Below are 17,924 nucleotides of genomic sequence, written 5' to 3' on the forward strand. Positions count from 1 at the left end.
TTATATATGCATGCATATATAATTATGAAATTGTCATCTATACCTAAGTCATGAATTTGTCAAATATACAAATTATACAAATAATTACTAATATAAATAAATATTACTATAATATAAATTATATCGAGACAATGCATATGTAACTTTATTTAGCCCAAGACCTGTAGGCAAAGGTGTAGAAGGACTTGCACGAGTCGGATCCCGAGCAGCACTTTCATTTGCATTTGCGTTCCTTCGTAGAGCGTGGAGGTCAGGTAAGTCTACTCTGTAGTACGTTGCATATATTTTTCATTAGAAGACAGATGATTCATTAAAGCATGTGTGTGTATTAAATATTTGCATAGAACTGTACATTTATAAATGTTAGATTTGCATAATTGTGTTTTATGTTTATGTGGTATTATGCCCCACGATACTGTTGCTGATCGAAGCCATCCCAGCCGGTACCAATGCTGTGTTGTGCTGGGATACTTTTATGTTTAGGAAGGCAAATTGGGATTTCATGAAGAGAATGTATTTTTAATGCCAGGTTTCTGAAAAGTTAGATTTATTCTTCAGACAGGGTTGATCCACTGTATTACTACACGATAGTAGCAGCTTAGAAAAGGAGTTTGGAGCAGTAGTGTGAAACTTGTGTTTAGTTTGTGTACTTGTCAGAGGTTGTCAAATAGCAGAGGTTGGCAGAATTGTCATCTGTGCCACCTTAACCTACCTGTTTGTCTCAGTCTGTGCTGCTTGTTCAGATGGCAGCTGTTTGGCTCGCTCTTTGTCCAGCCAGTCTTAGTTCTTCTTCTGATTTCCTCAGCGGATGCATAGTGGGACGAGCTAGTTTAAGAGTTGTCACCTTTCTGAATGTATTTTTTGTGAAGCGGATAGTTCTTCAGAAGTCTTGCAGTCAAAATGTTCATGTGAAAATTGAGAACTTTGTACATACTATTAAGTAACTTGTGAGCTCGAGGTTAAAAAATAAAATCCACAAAACATTGCATGCAAAAATTTGTATAACTTCTGTAAAGATGGGAGTGTAACTAGCATTACTGTTTTCCTTAGGTGAAGATGCAGACCTGTGCAGTGAATTGTTACAGGAATCACTTGATGCACTACGAGCTCTACCAGAAGCGTCCCTTTTTGATGAAGGGACTGTATCTTCTGTATGGCTGGAAGTGGTGGAAAGAGCTACTAAATTCCTAAGGTCTGTTGTGACTGGGTAAGTTTCTTTTTCTGAGCATTGCTGAAGTAGCTGATAAATGGCAAACTTGCATCTCTTAGCAACTGATGGTATAAACATAATAGTTTATGGAAAATTAAAAAGATTGCTTTCCTTTTCTACAGTTGTTATACAAGCAAGCAAAAAATACATGAACTGTTGAAATGATGCTCTTTAAATATAAATCCTGTAACTGTTTAAGAAAAAAAATCTGAATTTGAGTATTCTGAATCACTGTATGTAGACTTACCTGAAAAATAGCGTTTCGCTAATGTAAACTGTATCCACATGAAGAGTGCTTTGGTAATGCAATATACGTGTACACTTAATTGTGCCTTTCTAGTATAGTAAAATAATGCAGACTTCCATGTCTGTAAGGGAAAATACACTCATATTGGACTTAGAGCACTCCCCTGCTTTTCGCTGTTATTTAAGGAGGCTTAAAGTTACCCTTTTACAATAGTTGCCAGAAATTAATTGTCTTTTGAATTCTGGAACTACATCCTTATAGTGAATATCATAAAGAATATTTGAACTTCACCTGTGAAAAATGTTTTTCATGTTCTTAGCATATTTAATGGAGCTGTAGGGTAGATAGTGAAGCTTGGGGCAATTTTAAAGCCTAGCTGCCACTCTAAAAATTGATCTTGTGTGCAGTGTGTCGGCTTTTCTTCTCAGCTGCTTTCATCACCAATTTCATACTTTTCTGTAAGTTTAGTGGTTCTTGGTGTGTTGTAGATGCTTTGGTAAGCAAATATGTATTGTTTTCGATTACTACTTAGTTAATATATATTGTTTGACTTTTAGAGATGTGCATGGAGCTCCCAGTACCAAAGGGCCGGGAAACATTCCATTACAAGACCAGCACTTGGCACTTGCCATATTGCTAGAACTGGCAGTGCAGAGGGGTACGCTAAGGTGAGAAGCACGAGCATTCTGATTTTTAACAATCACTGTCTGTTGGAATGGCCCAAGCAGTGCCTGTCTTCAGTTTTCATGGGTTTGGGTTTAATGTAATAATTGTGGTTCAAAGCACATGAACCTTTTCTGTAATGCAGTGGCGATCAAGATCTTATGCAAAATCCATTTTTGATATTTTGATAATCTGTTTAAAAATGGAAAGCCATGACATCTGATATTGCTAAACTTCAAAAAGTAGAAAGTGAATTGTATGGATAACCTAAAATAATGTTTTTGGAATGCTTATTAATAGAAGATGTACACTTCCTCTTTCAGCCAAATGTTGTCTGCAGTTATGTTGTTGCTTCAACTTTGGGATAATGGAACGAGGGAAACAGATAATGAACGATCTGCACAGGGAACAAGTGCACCCCTTCTACCTTTGCTACAGAGATTTCAAAGTATAATATGTAATAAAGACGTGCCCAATACTGAGGAAGAGATTCAGGTACTTGCCCTTGGATTATTTGAAAGGGGCATTATGTTGGTATCAGATTTCATTTGGCTGGCTAGAATAATTATAAAATTAGCCAAACAAAATTGACAGTAGTGTTTTCCATGTAAGCTGTAAATACACCACTGTTGTTTGGTTTTCATGCGTACATTTGAGTTTCTTGAGGTAGGAGGAGGAATGTCATAGTGTGGTAAGAGGTAAGCATTGTGTTTCAGAGTTAATGCTTTTGTGATAATTAACTTAAAGATGTGGCCAGTTAACTTTTCTGCATATTTGGGTGGTTTTTATTTAGTTGTGTTTGAAGTTAATTGAACTATGACTCTTAGTGAATATTATGAGGTTGATAAAACATAGTAAATCAGTTTTATTATGCTTGTAACTTTCTATTATGTTCACAACCTGACTATATTTTCTCAACATGTGTGTTTTAGAATTTTCCTCTACTGTAAGAAAAAGGATGTGCAGAGCTAATTCAGTTTCTCTTAAACTTGTGCAGATACTCAGCATGTCTAAAATATGTTGTGTATCTGTATGCCTAGTGGCATAGAAATACCTCGAATATTCTTCTGACTGCTCTTTTTTCTTTTCTAGCTCCTGACTTACCCTCTGAGTCCAAATGAAAGTTTTTTAAGGTATCTGACTTTACCACAGGACAATGAACTAGCAATTGATCTGAGACAAACAGCTGTAGTGATCATGGCCCATTTAGATCGTCTAGCCACCCCATGTATGCCTCCACAGTGTAGCTCTCCTACATCTCATAAGGTAACTGTTTGCAACATCAAATTTAGTAAGATATTTTTCCTAAAAGCATTACTGATTTTCACTTTGGAAGGAAAACAACTCCTAAGATTCTTCCAAGTTCCTTTTGATTTTCACAAGGTAATGTTGAGTTGCCTAAATTTGTCTTACTTGGGTATCTTTTATTACATCAGTGCTCTTTCAGTCAGCCTTGGAGTACAATTCTATGGTTTGTGAACCATTCTTTCTTATCACAGCGCTATGGCTAATTCTGCCATATTTTGAGCTGTTCCCTGTGTTTATCAGAGTAAATGCTCAAGACCAGACTTTATAAATGTTGGGGGTCTGACTTATTAAAAAAAAAAAAAAGAAAGGAAAAAGTAAATGTTAAACGCCACAACTTGAAAAAGCTCTGAACACTTAGTGTAGATATTTGTAGCTTATTCAGTACCAGACTAAACTGAATATGATGCATGCAAATCTTTATTTTTGGTATCTTCTAATATGTAAGCTTTACTGACTACTGGCTGTAATGACTGTCACAGCTTTGAGTATATTTGGCATACAAAGGCTTAAAAAATAATCTGCTCTATGCATTTTATTGAGTTGTGTATTTCAAAATCAGTACGTACTTACAGAATTTCTTATTTTCTAGGGATCCCTGCAAGAGGTCATTGCTTGGGGTTTAATAGGTTGGAAATATTATGCTAATGTGAGTGGTCCAATTCAGTGTGAAGGACTTGCCAATCTTGGCGTTGTGCAGGTTGCCTGTGCAGAGAAACGTTTTCTAATATTATCTAGGAATGGACGAGTTTATACACAAGCGTACAACAGTGATACTCTGGTGAGAGTTTTTTTACATGTTTTAAAAAATGTGTTCTCTTCTGTATTACTTCATAGCATAACTCTGCTCCTTTAACTCTGCTCCACTGTATCTTGGAAGAGTAGATGGAGACATGCTGATTTTTGTGAGCTTCTGTGGTGGTGTTTTTGAACTTTCAGAAGTGGTTTTGATCTCTTGTACTGATTTGATGAAATGCATCTGGTTTCTGTAATTTCTATCAGGCTAGAAGTCACGAATACAATGATAGTTGCTTTCATTGGTATGCTGGCCTTGGTAACAGCTGTAGAAATTGCAGATATGAAATGGATTTTACTTCAGTGATGTAACACTGTGCCCAAACTGTGCAGTTTCTCAGACAAAACTATACTGTAACAGAACGATTCGTCACTAAGATTGCCTGTAAGATTAAGATAAACACCACTTTCATATACACTGAAGGCCTTATGAGGATGGGAACAAAATAACTTCAAAGCATTGTTTTTGTCAGACTTGAATAGTAGAGTTGATCTTATTTTCTTTATGCCTTCGCTTCATTAATTTGAGTGCACAGTTTTGGTAAAGCCTTAGGAAAACTGTACCTAGTTATGTATATGGGCAAGTGATGAAAAATAGAAACAGTTTTTGTAAGTGTATTGCTTTTGTTTGGTTCACAGGGACCACAGCTGGTGCAGAGTCTAGCTTCCAGAAATATTGTGAAGATAGCAGCGCATTCAGATGGTCATCATTATCTTGCTTTGTCAGCAAATGGTGAAGTTTTCTCTTGGGGTTGTGGAGATGGTGGAAGACTAGGCCATGGGGATACAGTGTATGTAATAAAAATAATCATAACACTTATTAGTCAGTGTTCTGAATTCGTAGTAAGAAGTATTCAGTTGTGTGTAAATAAGCCCATTCAGCATTTGACATTCGTCTCTGTTATTGAACAGAAATTACATTCTCCCTGCATGTTTTCTCTGCCTGTAATAGTCCCAGTTCTGTATTAATGCTACTTGCTAAAATACTTGTAAGATAGAGGGTGTAGTAGTGGTTGCACTGTTATTAGGCCTTTTATTCATGGTTTTATGAATCCACAATGCATTTTCTCTAGAAACATTGACTCAAATGTTGGAGCGGGGTCATCATTTCCTATGCAGTCATGTTGCATATATCATTCCTTTTTTCTCCTGTGTTAAACAATAACATTGCTGTCCTGCTTTTGTGTAGCAGCAGTCTTCTACAGGGGTATTCTTTAGGGGGGGGTATACATCAATATTTAGAGGTTTTAAGTGTCTTCCCTCAGTGCTGAATTTCCTATAAAACAAGGGAGTTTACTACACAAGGGTTAGCAGTGTCATGAAATTAATTGTTCAGATATAGTAATTAAAGATAATATTTTTTTATAGTAGACAAATATATTTTAAAAACACTGCATTACTTTAATTGGAAATAGAAATCATAGTTGTCAGTCATTCCTTCAGTGGTTTGTATGTTGTTGAACAATCTGAACTTCATTTTTGGCTTATAGCTCTATTTATATCTTGATACTTCAGACTAGTTTGCAGGTTTGCAGGTAGAATTGCAGGAATTGTTTTCTAACAAGTGTATCACGCCTTTTATTATCTACTCATCAGATCACCTTTTGTGAAATATGTCACCTTCTCTTTAAATAGCCCTCTGGAGGAACCGAAGATGATATCTGCTTTATCTGGAAAGCAAGCTGGGAAACATGTTGTTCATATTGCATGTGGAAGCACCTATAGTGCAGCCATTACTGCTGAAGGAGAGCTATATACTTGGGGACGAGGAAACTATGGCAGGCTTGGTCATGGTATGTTACTTGATATCTTAAAGTTGTTTGTCAAAGAATTGTTTAGTGCCTGTCTCAAATGATCTTTCATCCAACTTACCTAAAGCTGATTTGAGAACTATATGTGGTTTCACATGAATTGAAATAATTCTGGAAGGGATTATCTCAAAACCACTACATTTCTCTGAGTTATGTGAAAATAAGCAATTGGATGGAGAATAAAAATCTACACTGTTCTCTGTTCCCTCACTTGTGAAGCAAAGACTATCTCATGGGTTAAATCTGTATTAGATACCTAAGAAACCATATGGGAGCTTAGTCACGATGCTCAAATCTGAAAACAAAACCAAACCAATGCCCCCCCCCCCCCCCCCCCCAAGCAAACAAAAAACCCAAACAAAAGAACCTACTAGGCCTTCTTGGTTTGGCTTCTCACAGAACTACTTTGTTTTGAAGGTTCCAGTGAAGATCAGACCATCCCAATGCTGGTCACGGGGCTGAAAGGACTCAAAGTTATTGATGTGTCCTGTGGGAGTGGAGATGCTCAGACTCTTGCAGTTACTGAAAATGGTTAGTAGCAAAATACAAATTAACACTTTAAGTAAGCTTACCTTTTCTTCCTTTCATTCTGAAGATATTTATACTGCAGATATGCTTAATTCTGGTGGCTTGAATTTTGTAAAAATTTGAAGCTGAAATGCCTTTTGGGGAAATATATATGTGAATTTATACGTTTTGCGTATAATATATGCAGATATATTTCAATGCATAGATATGCAATATATTCCTTATGAATATGCATATATATATTTCCATTTATGGCATATATATTTAAAATACCCATATAAATGTATAATATGCACAAAAATATTACATATATGTACATATGTGTCTAAATTTTATGCATTATTATATAAGTGCAAATAACTCATGTTGTCACAACAGCCAGAATTTTGAGTAGGAGAGTTGTCTATGTTAATCCATGGGAATTGCCAAAGAGAGGCTGTATTGGAATTCTGCTTCCCAGCATCCCTGAGCGAGGTGCCTAGTGTGAGACAGATTCAAAACCTGAATTTCACTGTGTAAGGTTAAGCCCCAAAGTCATGCCTTAGAAAGCAGATAGTTCTTGGAAGCTAGTTGTTCTTTTAAAATGTTGCTGGTTATGGTGATGTGTAGTATTTAAAAGCTGAAAGATTTGCTCATCCAGGAAACAGAAACCCAGATCTCCACGCCCCCCCCCCCTTCTTGGTCTCCTTGCATGCTTCCATTGCTTATCAGAGTACCTTAGAGACTAGCTTATGCACATAGGGAACATAAATCCATCAGAGTGTAAACAAGACTTTCTTTTTGGACATGCATGGGTTTACCATTCTTGAACCACTATTTTATTTAATGCGGATGCAGGATGACTTAACTATTTCAAAGTTCCTACCTCAGGGCTTAGGTTTAGTAGTGTATTTCAAAAGAACATGATAGACAATGGCACTTTTAATTTCATTTTTTGAAATGGTTGAATGACAAGAGCTGAAAATTAAGAAAACAGGTTTCACAGACAATTTGGCCATTTGATGTGGAAAAAGATTTTGCAAGTTCTTATAAATAACACCTTATAATAAAAGAACGCAGTTTTTAACTAAAGATAATACTACAGGTTTGACTTGCAGTAAATCCTAAACTTCATATGTTTTTTCTGTACACTGATGAATTTTCAGTGTATGTTATGTTACACTTTTTATGTTTAGTTTTATTAACATGAAAACTTTTCAAATCTTTTTCTTCCTTCATATTGTCATGAACAATTAGAAATTAATTCATAACTGCTATTCTTAAATTACAATTTGAAAATTGTGCTTGTTACAGAATCTCAGATTTTTAAGAACTTGCTTGTCAAAACAGATAACTTAATTACATGAAAAAGCAATGCAATATTTTTTTGTTGTTTTCTTTCTCTTGATTTAAAGGCCAAGTGTGGTCTTGGGGTGATGGAGATTATGGAAAACTGGGAAGAGGTGGGAGTGATGGTTGCAAGACTCCCAAGTTGATAGAAAAACTTCAAGACCTGGACATTGTGAAAGTACGCTGCGGGAGTCAGTTTTCTATTGCTTTAACCAAAGATGGCCAGGTCTACACCTGGGGAAAAGGTGACAATCAGAGACTTGGGCATGGAACAGAAGAGCATGTTCGATATCCCAAACTGCTGGAAGGCTTGAAAGGTAATTATCAGAGCTGGAAATATTCTGAAGTTCTTTTTGCTATTGTTGGAATATTTTTTTACTGGACACTAATGATCTCAACTTTAAGAATTATGATACCATGTAGTCTGTTGTATTTTATGCTGGCTGCATTGAAAAAGGTAATAGTGCACATATTCTACCACTTCTGCATTTACACCTTTAGAATTCTAGCAGACTTAGAGCCACTATGTTACGACTACTTTAAATGCTGCTTGTCTTGTGTTCTTTTTATTCTTACTGCTTTTCTTTGATTAGGTTCACAGAAATGCTTATTTAAAACATGTATTTTTGCATTGTCTTGCAAATAAATATATATATAATATAGATATGCTTAGATTAAGGAATGTGAATGGAATAAATGAAGATCACAGGCAACAAATCATGTTTAAAGTGTGTTTGTGCCAGTGCTTTTGAGTAGTTTGTAACAGAGTGAAGATTATTTCTTGCATTTGTGAGAAACCTGAGGTTTTGTAGGGAAGGATGAGGAAGAAACCTCTTTTATGGCTCTGTCTTTCCTAAAATTGTTGTTCATATATGATGAATGATCTGATTGACAGTAACTTCTGAACTAATGACTACAATATATCTTTATGTTCTCGGTTCATAGATGGGGAGATCTTTTAATAAACCTTTCCTGAGAAAGTATCTAAGTAGAAGGAATACAAAATAGAATATTTTTTAAAAGTTGTATACTTTTGTACTTAAGCTATCTCTTAAGAATCTTTAAATATTTCCTTGGTTTTTCTTTTGCTGTACTCTTCCAATCCACTACTAAGGCAAAGGTGAGACTCTTGACATCCATTATGTGTTCATAGTTAAGTATGGTTGTAATTAGCAGTTTTCCTTACCTCTGTTATTTTTCTGTTAATGATTGTAATCTTTAAGTTATATTTTCAACATTTGACTTTCCTATCAGGAAAAAAAGTCATAGATGTAGCAGCTGGATCTACCCATTGTTTAGCACTGACTGAAGACAGTGAAGTGCATAGCTGGGGAAGCAATGATCAGTGTCAACATTTTGATACTTTGCGGATCACCAAACCAGAGCCTGCAGCTCTCCCAGGATTAGACACAAAGCATATCGTTGGAATTGCTTGTGGGCCTGCTCAGGTAAGTTTTATTTTTGAATTATTAGTTGCAATTTGTCTTTGTCTCTCACTGAGGCTAGTTCTGTACACTAATCCCAGTCCCTCTTTCTGTGCTTGCATGATTTTTCTTATTCTGAATAAAAGAAGGCTTGGAAAAAAAAAATCTTGTGCAATTCCTCTGCCAAAAAGGGTAACTAGCTTCCCTCTGTTGGGTATTCTGAGAAGTAGCTATTTACCTGTTTTGGTTTTTGTCTGGTACAGCAATTGAAGAGTTGCCAAGCAGAATGTTTCCTGCAGCAAAGATAGTGAGGTATCTGGACTGGTATAACAGCACTCTGGAAAATGTGAGGAGAGTTCTTTTCTGGGATTGGTAGGGTTTTATGTATGTTTACAATGATGCAAGTGAAGGGTTCTCTTCAACAGATGTGCTGATCTTATTTCTGCGTCTTCTATTACTATTCGAATGTTAGCTTTACACTCCAATCTCTAACCAGTGTCATCTTATATTTGGGAAACAACTGTTGAACTTTGTGTATTGTTTCCATTTATAGAGTTTTGCTTGGTCGTCATGTTCAGAATGGTCAATAGGCTTGCGGGTGCCTTTTGTGGTGGATGTTTGCCCCATGACATTTGAGCAGCTAGATCTTTTACTAAGACAAGTGACAGAGGGAATGGATGGCTCCTCTGACTGGCCCCCTCCTCAGGAAAAGGAGTGTATGGCTGTGGCAACATTAAACCTTCTAAGGCTTCAGGTACCTTCAATTTCTTACACATTGAGCAGTCGTTGAACTAAATGTTTCAGTAAATTGCTTGGATGAAAATAGTGGATTTAATGTGCTTTAAAACATTTTTATTGATTTAAAAAGTGAAATAAGTGCAATACCACTTTCTACTCTTTGAAATTTGGCAGCTAGTGGTGGTTGTTTTTTCTTCTCAACAGCCTTTGGATCTCATTAAAAATTAACTATAAAAATAAAATGTAAATGGATTAAGCCTTGCATACTCACTCAATCAGTCCATACACTCAGAGATTTTGAGCATTTCTAAGAATTTTAAATAGCATTTTGAAGAGTGAATGTCCTCTTTAGAAGGTATCTGACATTCACTGAAGATGTGCTACTTTTCCTCATATACTGTAGCGAAGTAGAAACAGTTGAGGTTATTCTTTAGGTTATTGTAGTTCCATTTTAGGAGATATAGTTAAATATAGTTCATAATCCTTGAGTATTAGTTTAAATTCAGTACGTGTTTGGGCAAGCCAGCTTTTCCCTTTAATTTTACAAATTTACTTATGAAAGTTTGTATCTTGGTAAGTGAACTTACTCAATTGCTCCAGGATGGACTACTTCCCCCCCCCCCCCAAGTTCACATCTCTTCTTAATTAAAATTTGCCCCCCCCTTTCTTTTTTTCAGCTTCATGCTGCCATTAGTCATCAGGTGGATCCAGAATGCCTTGGCCTGGGTTTGGGCAGTATACTGCTCAATAGCCTGAAGCAGACAGTGGTAACATTAGCAAGCAATGCTGGTGTTCTTAATACTGTGCAGTCGGCTGCTCAAGCAGTGCTGCAGAGTGGATGGTCTGTGTTACTGCCAACAGCAGAAGAGCGGGCTAGGGCTCTCTCAGCACTCTTACCCAGCGCAGGTTGGTCCTAAGATTTAAACCTATTTGTTTTGTGCTTGCATATCTACTTTATTAATAGCTTCTTCCATTCTTAGTTTCAGGAAATGAAATGAATGTGAGTCCAGGCCGTAGATTTATGATTGACCTCTTGGTAGGCAGCTTGATGGCTGATGGAGGCTTAGAGTCTGCACTAAATGCTGCTATTACTGCAGAAATTCAGGTATGTTTCAGCAGCTTTGAAGTTCTGTATAAACAGAATAAGATGATGTATCAAATGTTTTCTGAAGTTCGTGAATTGATGTTATCCTCTTTAGACCTGAAGCTTGAGCCAGTGTTTGTATGGAAGCATGAACCATACTCTCCTTTTTAGTAGAGTGTTTCTTTTTGTTGCATAGAGTGATGATTTTAACAACAGTAACAAACTTTTTCATAAAGCTCTGTAATAGGAGCATAATTTTACAAAGCACTTTGTACCTTTCTGTGGGATTCTTGAGTTCTTCACTTCCTTGATGTCACCCATATCTCTCCAGCAGAAATTTCAGGCTTATGACTTATGAATTCAAGATGAATGAATTCTTTGCAGCATCTCAAATTTCTATAGGTTCCACTTCAGACTGTTTTGAATGTTTAACAGATGCTGACTAGTTATACAAAGGATGAAAGAAACATTTCGTATGTACTGTTTTCTCCATTAGCGTCTCAGAGATGGGACATCCTCTGCACAGACTGCTTTAAATTGACATATTTATGTATGGCTGTGAAAGCAAAAATGTGCTTTTTTCTTGCCTCTTAATTTGTTTAATTCTTCCTAGTATATTTTCCTCTTGGTTTCTCTCCACTATTGGTAAATGGGGAGCTTTACGATGCAGAGGAAATGCATTTATTAAGTTTTTCTTCAATGCATAGTCTAGCATTAGCATTTTCAGTTGTATTTAAAGACGTGCACGACCTCTTGTTTCTTAACCAAGTCCCGTAGGGCACATTTACATTATAGCATAGGTCAGAGGTGCCTGAGCCAAGTTCAGATATATGCTGAAAGTGATCTAGGTGGCAGCATACAGCACTGCACAGGTTAATTTACATTGTCTAAAACCTGGGTGAATTCATTTCCATAGAGTTCTGTATGACTATAGCTCAGTAGTAAATCTAACCCAGATTCTTCTGCAGTGGACTGGATTTGTTACTTTTATAAATACAGAGTAAACATGCCTTCAGTTGTGAACTGTGCAGTAGCTACTGGCATGTTTAAACATACATAGAACAGAAATCAGTTGTTAACTTGGTTTGGTGGAAATTGAATCTGGAGTTTGTCTACTCTTGTTTACCTTCACCCCCTCCCTCCTTCTTTTTATATTATAATTGTTTAAAAAAAAGTGTGCCCATGTGGTTGTTAAGGAGTATACAATACACGTTTGGTAGCAATTGTTTCATTTCTGACATAGGTAAAAGTAACTTGATCTTGTTATCATTAATACTTGTTAGTAAAATGTTTCATAATCACAATGGCAGTTTGCGCATTTTCTTTAACTTGATTTACTTTTTTAGGATATTGAAGCAAAAAAAGAAGCACAGAAAGAAAAAGAGATTGATGAACAAGAAGCAAATGCATCAACGCTTCATAGGAGCAGGACTCCATTGGACAAAGACCTTATTAATACTGGAATCTATGAATCTGCAGGAAAACAAAGTTTACCACTAGTTCAGTTAATTCAGCAGTTACTAAGGTAATTGCTTCGAATTTGTCTTTTATTTTTGTACAGAAGATCTGTTTAGATGTTTTATGAACTAGTCAACTAAAGGATGACTTATTTTGGTTAGCAAATAAATAGTCTCTTGCTAGCATTTTAGCTCCTCAGAATTCAAAATACTGAACGTTCTCCTAGCTTGTCTATAGTTTTGCTATTTTATGTTTGCTAAGGAGCAAAGTTCTGTACTTAAATTACCTGATTTTAGAAAGACTTTTTGCCTTGGTTTTATGGATTCTGACACTTCTTCCTCGTACTCTGAAAGTCTGTGTAACAAATATAGGACAAACATTCAAAAGCCTGTCCTTGCAAAATATGAGAATTGGTACAAATTTATTTAGAACTGAATGTTTTGTCCTGTTTATTTAGAACTGAATATTTTGCCTCAAGAAGACTGTTGGTGGGGCTATAAGGGGGGAAGAAACCTGAATTTTAAATTCTTGACAATGAGAAAGAATTGTGAACGCATGACTAATAGGGTGCTGAGAACAAAGCTTCTTTATGTCAGCTACAGCAATATTTAATATGTAGCAGGAAGTAATGATGAGATTACTAAGAAATTTGTTGTGCTTTTTCACTTAATTGTGGTGGTAACCATGTAATTTAATCAGTACTGAGACTCTTTTGGACTACGTAGTCTCATGACTTTCATTGCAGCCTTTCAGTTAAAATTGTCAGATTATGTTTTTTGTAGTGGGTGATGACAAGAAATACAAAATTGATGTGTTTTATGAATCCTGTTAAACAAAATGCCTCCAAAAAAACCATTGACTTTTTGGGTACTACAGTGCAAACAAGGGAACATCGTACAAAGAAACTTTGCATAGGTTTCTTATATATTTGTGTGAAATTCTAGCAGAAGCTTTTTGTGGACTGTCTTCACTATCAACTCCTTTTAAGTACTTTACAATACTTTTATACTGATTAGGAACATCGCTTCACAGACGATAGCCAAACTAAAAGATGTTGCTCGTCGCATTTCTTCCTGTATGGACCATGAACATTATAGCAAAGAGAGATCTGCTTCTCTGGACCTCTTGCTCCGTTTTCAGCGTCTACTTGTTAGTAAACTTTACCCAGGAGATTGTGTTGGGCAGGCCCCTAATACATACAGTAAGTTATTGTAAAAAAATAAGCCCCAAGCATTTCTGTAATACCTCTTTTACAGGATAGCAGTTTCTTATTTAATTTATCTTCTTGTCTCATTTATCAGCCTAGTTGCTAAGTCTGTCTGAAAAGTATTTGAAAGTAGTTTCTTTAAAGTGTTTTCTGTAAAGGAAAATTTCTCTTTGGAAAGCAACAGGATCTAGATAATAAATTTTTAATGAACTTTAAAAAAAAGTTTTAAAAAGATGCGGTTTCTCTAATTCAGTGCTCATACTGAGTGGCTGCATTTCAGAAGAGTTTGACAGCTTTTGAAATCTGTTTCTTAAATATGACTATGTGATGGTTTTCTGTGCTCTTCCTCCTTTTTATACAGGTCCTGACCTCTTAGGTGTTGGCTCTTTACTAAAGAAATACACTGCTCTCCTGTGCACGCACATTGGTGATATACTTCCTGTGGCAACCAGCATCGCTTCTACTAGCCATAGGCATTTTGCAGAAGTATCTCGTGTTGTGGATGGAGATTTAACAGGTAGGTTTTTCTTTGCTGTCCCCCTTTCCTCCTCTTCCACAAAATTATAAAGTTATATTGTAGATGTTCTTGAAAGTTCTAAATTACTAAAAAAGAGTAAATTTAATCTTTTGATTGATGGGAGAGGAGGAGGGCAGATTTGATGGGGAAGGCGAGCGCTTTGTACTAAAGTGGTAACAGAGGGCAGAATGTATTGCTTGGTAATTTACTTCTGTGATGCTATAAACATAGGTCTTGAATTAAATCTGAATATCTTCTGTGTTTTCGTGTTTTAGGTATTCTTCTTCCAGAATTGGTGGTTTCTGTAGTGCTGCTCCTCAGTAAAAATGCTGGATTAATGCAGGAAGCTGGTGCTATCCCTCTGTTGGCTGGCTTGCTAGAACATCTAGACAGATTTAACCATTTAGCCCCTGGAAAGGAAAGGGATGACAATGAGGATTTAGCATGGCCAGGGATAATGGGTATGTACTAGTAGCATCTGGACTATTTATTTATTTATGTTTTCATAAACTAGCTATATAAAAATGGTGACTGTTCATGAACTACTCTCAGGAAGGGGATTCTACTTTACAGTACAAATTTTTATTAACCAATTCATATGGCAGTCATATGGCAGTATTTATTTCTGTCAATAAATTTGTTAGGAACTTATGTATAGAGGTAGGATTAAGCAGAGTACAAATGCAACTTTTTAAAGAAGTAGTTGACATCATTTTGCATTTTGAGTGTGAAAAGTTGCAATGAAAACATGATTAGTACATCTATGCATTTTGTTACTAAACTCTATCTGTAACATAAAGGGAGAGTAAAGTGAAAGCTTTGAAATAAGGAATTTTTCTTTTCCCAGGGCACTTTATAATATGAGGTGTGTCTGGGGTGAAAAGAGAAGCAGAAAATATGCATTTCTGGCTGTGAGCATTTTACTGGTGGAGGGAGGAATGAAACATGGTTGGCATAACCCAAGAGAGCTAAAGGTCACACTGCTAGACAGTAGTGTGTTAGGGAGCACAAAAACTACGTGAAAATTAAGTTACTGGTCTAATAGGGCAAACTGAGATGAAGGCGCATGTGTGCGAACATTACTCTGATGTTTCTTGCCTGGATGAAATTACCTTTAGTTTGAAATAGTTTACTGATCTGTAGATTGGAAGAGTTCTAACGTGTACGTAACCTTCCTTCTTTTATTTAAAAAAAAATCTGGATTTAGACTGAAATTAAATATACAGCCAATGCCTTGCAGGCAAGCATGTAGTAAAACTGAAGTCATTTGGAGGGAGAACTGACCAGAGCAGTGATTTTCCAGAACACCGGTTGTTCTGCTCCACCTCTAAACAAAACAGCCATATAGTTGGGCAATGCTAGGTCTTTGACACTGTGACATTGGAGATTAGTGCATAAGAGAATACAGCATACAGACAGTTTAATTGCATAATATGTAGACAGGAACATATTAATAGCCATTTTGACTTTTGAGTGCATCAAAAGACAAGCAGCCTTTGAATAGAAGTGAAGAATTTGGTTAGGCAACTATTAAAAGAATGTTCAGAAAAAGCTTTACTTTCTGTTTTTTTGTTGATAAATTCTCTATTCTGTTTTATACCTGTAGGTTCATTTTTCACTGGCCAGAGTTGCAGAAATAATGAGGAGGTGACACTTATACGTAAAGCTGACCTAGAGAACCACAACAAAGATGGAGGATTTTGGACAGTGATTGATGGGAAAGTGTATGATATAAAGGACTTCCAAACCCAGTCTTTAACTGGCAGTAGCATACTTGGTGAGAATCAGCATCTGAATTAAAGACACAAATTACTTCTGTTTCAAAACTAAATAGCATAAACAGGTTTTTAGATACTATACTGACTACCTCATTCTTTCATTAGCTCAGTTTGCAGGTGAGGACCCAGTTGTTGCTTTGGAAGCTGCTTTGCAGTTTGAGGACACGCGGGAGTCAATGCACGCCTTCTGTGTTGGCCAGTATATGGAGGTAAAAATGTTATATATTAATGGATACACACTTTCTAAAGTAAAGTATTGCTTTGCTTTCAAAATTCTTGTTGAATCTCAGTTCTAGCTTTCAACTCCTATTTCTTTTAATTAGCCTGACCAGGAAGTGATTACAACACCAGATCTCAGTACTTTGTCATCACCTCTAATAGACACAGAAAGGAATTTGGGTCTTCTCCTTGGACTGCACGCTTCCTACCTGGCAATGAGCACACCACTTTCTCCTCTGGAAGTTGAATGTGCCAGTAAGCAGAACTTCATTTTGTGCTTGAATAAGTGATAAATACTTGTGAAAGCATTGCAAGAAAAAGACACAGGGCAAATAAATAAACTGGAAATCTAGCACCTCTTTAGTTTTGCTGTCTTCTGAAGTCCTCTATTCTTAACATTAATTACCACACTCATCAAGGCCAATAATTTAGCAAGATTTAAATGGGGATTAGATAATTTTGAACAGTTAAATATCCAGAATTTTGTAATATACAAGATGGAGAGAATAGTGGAAGAGAAAGGAGACTCTGTATAGCACAGTTATCTCACTAATTTGTGTTCAGTTAAGGGTACCTGAAGCAACTGGTGTTGGATTCTATTGTGTTGGGTATCTTCATTTGGTGAATAGAAGGTATAATTCAGTATTAATCACAGAAGAATAGCTAAGGCCCTGTTGTCTCTAAACAGGTGATAGCTGCCCTGTTACTTATTTGCAGAACCCTTTTTTTTCTGTGAAGAAGTTTCAGCAAATGGAAGAGCTGCTAAACCTCTGTGTTTGAAGCTGTGTATGCATTTTATTTGAGGGAATTGTTGAGTCTTGATAGCTTAATCTTTCATCAGAATATACATTTCTGTTTTCTTTTCTTTCTTTTAGAATGGTTGAAGTCATCTATCTTTTCTGGAGGATTGCAAACTAGTCAGATTCATTACAGTTACAATGAGGAAAAAGATGAAGACCATTGCAGTTCACCTGGTAATACTACCCCAAATAAATCAAAACTATATACACATCGATTAACTTTGAGTGACCATTCACAACCTTTTCTCCAAGCTATTGCAGATAATAATATTCAGGATCACACTGTGAAGGTAAGCTCTCAGTAGTTCTGTTCACAAAAAATGTTGCTGAACGGTGACAGTGGTGGCCTGAAACAGTTTTGTTGGTGAAAATTCTCCAAAAGTTATAACAAAACAATCAAAAAAGTTATTTCAGAATTGCTTTTTGTGAAAGGAGTGGTTGAGTACTACTAATGGATAAAATTTGTGTATTTCACTTAATACCATAACAGTACAGTTTTTTCTTTTGAATTTTTGAGTAGGAGAACTTAAAAAATTTAAATGTATTCTTGCCAAAAAAATTAATAATGCATTGCTTTCCTTGTCAGGTTTTAGTAGTATTGACAGACCCTGCTCACCTCTGGTTGAACTAAGATGGGAGTTTTCTTTGTCAAACTGCAAATGTATTTTGTGTGTCAGGTGCATGCATGCCTTTGTCTTACAGTCCCTTTGTGCCTTGGGTTTCAGGTTTCACCTGGTTGGAATCGTGGGTATTATGAAAACCCCTAAGATTTATATTGATCACTGTCTTCTGTAATACCTTTAGATTTTCT

At 36.2% G+C, this 17,924-nt stretch overlaps 1 protein-coding gene across 6 annotated transcripts in view; it reads left to right on the top strand.

Moving 5' to 3' along the window:
- Positions 1-17,924, top strand: part of HERC2 (HECT and RLD domain containing E3 ubiquitin protein ligase 2) — a 119,230-nt gene that overhangs the window by 36,146 nt on the left and 65,160 nt on the right. For 5 of the 6 annotated variants that reach the window (XR_012040342.1, XM_072849614.1, XM_072849617.1 and 2 more), the window contains 22 exons: positions 154-254; positions 1,051-1,207; positions 2,015-2,125; positions 2,444-2,615; positions 3,213-3,386; positions 4,018-4,206; positions 4,860-5,011; positions 5,856-6,013; positions 6,449-6,562; positions 7,954-8,205; positions 9,143-9,336; positions 9,866-10,066; positions 10,728-10,956; positions 11,031-11,155; positions 12,481-12,659; positions 13,609-13,793; positions 14,161-14,316; positions 14,592-14,777; positions 15,923-16,093; positions 16,200-16,303; positions 16,418-16,568; positions 17,189-17,403. Coding sequence is in view for 5 of the 6 variants with exons in the window: in XM_072849614.1 (XP_072705715.1) it covers positions 154-254; positions 1,051-1,207; positions 2,015-2,125; positions 2,444-2,615; positions 3,213-3,386; positions 4,018-4,206; positions 4,860-5,011; positions 5,856-6,013; positions 6,449-6,562; positions 7,954-8,205; positions 9,143-9,336; positions 9,866-10,066; positions 10,728-10,956; positions 11,031-11,155; positions 12,481-12,659; positions 13,609-13,793; positions 14,161-14,316; positions 14,592-14,777; positions 15,923-16,093; positions 16,200-16,303; positions 16,418-16,568; positions 17,189-17,403 (3,676 nt within the window). In the remaining variant the exon portion in view is untranslated. The remainder of the gene's footprint in view (positions 1-153; positions 255-1,050; positions 1,208-2,014; positions 2,126-2,443; positions 2,616-3,212; positions 3,387-4,017; positions 4,207-4,859; positions 5,012-5,855; positions 6,014-6,448; positions 6,563-7,953; positions 8,206-9,142; positions 9,337-9,865; positions 10,067-10,727; positions 10,957-11,030; positions 11,156-12,480; positions 12,660-13,608; positions 13,794-14,160; positions 14,317-14,591; positions 14,778-15,922; positions 16,094-16,199; positions 16,304-16,417; positions 16,569-17,188; positions 17,404-17,924) is intronic. The other variant, XM_072849616.1, reaches the window with a different exon arrangement.

Source organism: Ciconia boyciana, chromosome 1 (assembly GCF_034638445.1).
Source record: "Ciconia boyciana chromosome 1, ASM3463844v1, whole genome shotgun sequence".
NCBI classification, from domain to species: Eukaryota; Metazoa; Chordata; class Aves; order Ciconiiformes; family Ciconiidae; genus Ciconia; species Ciconia boyciana.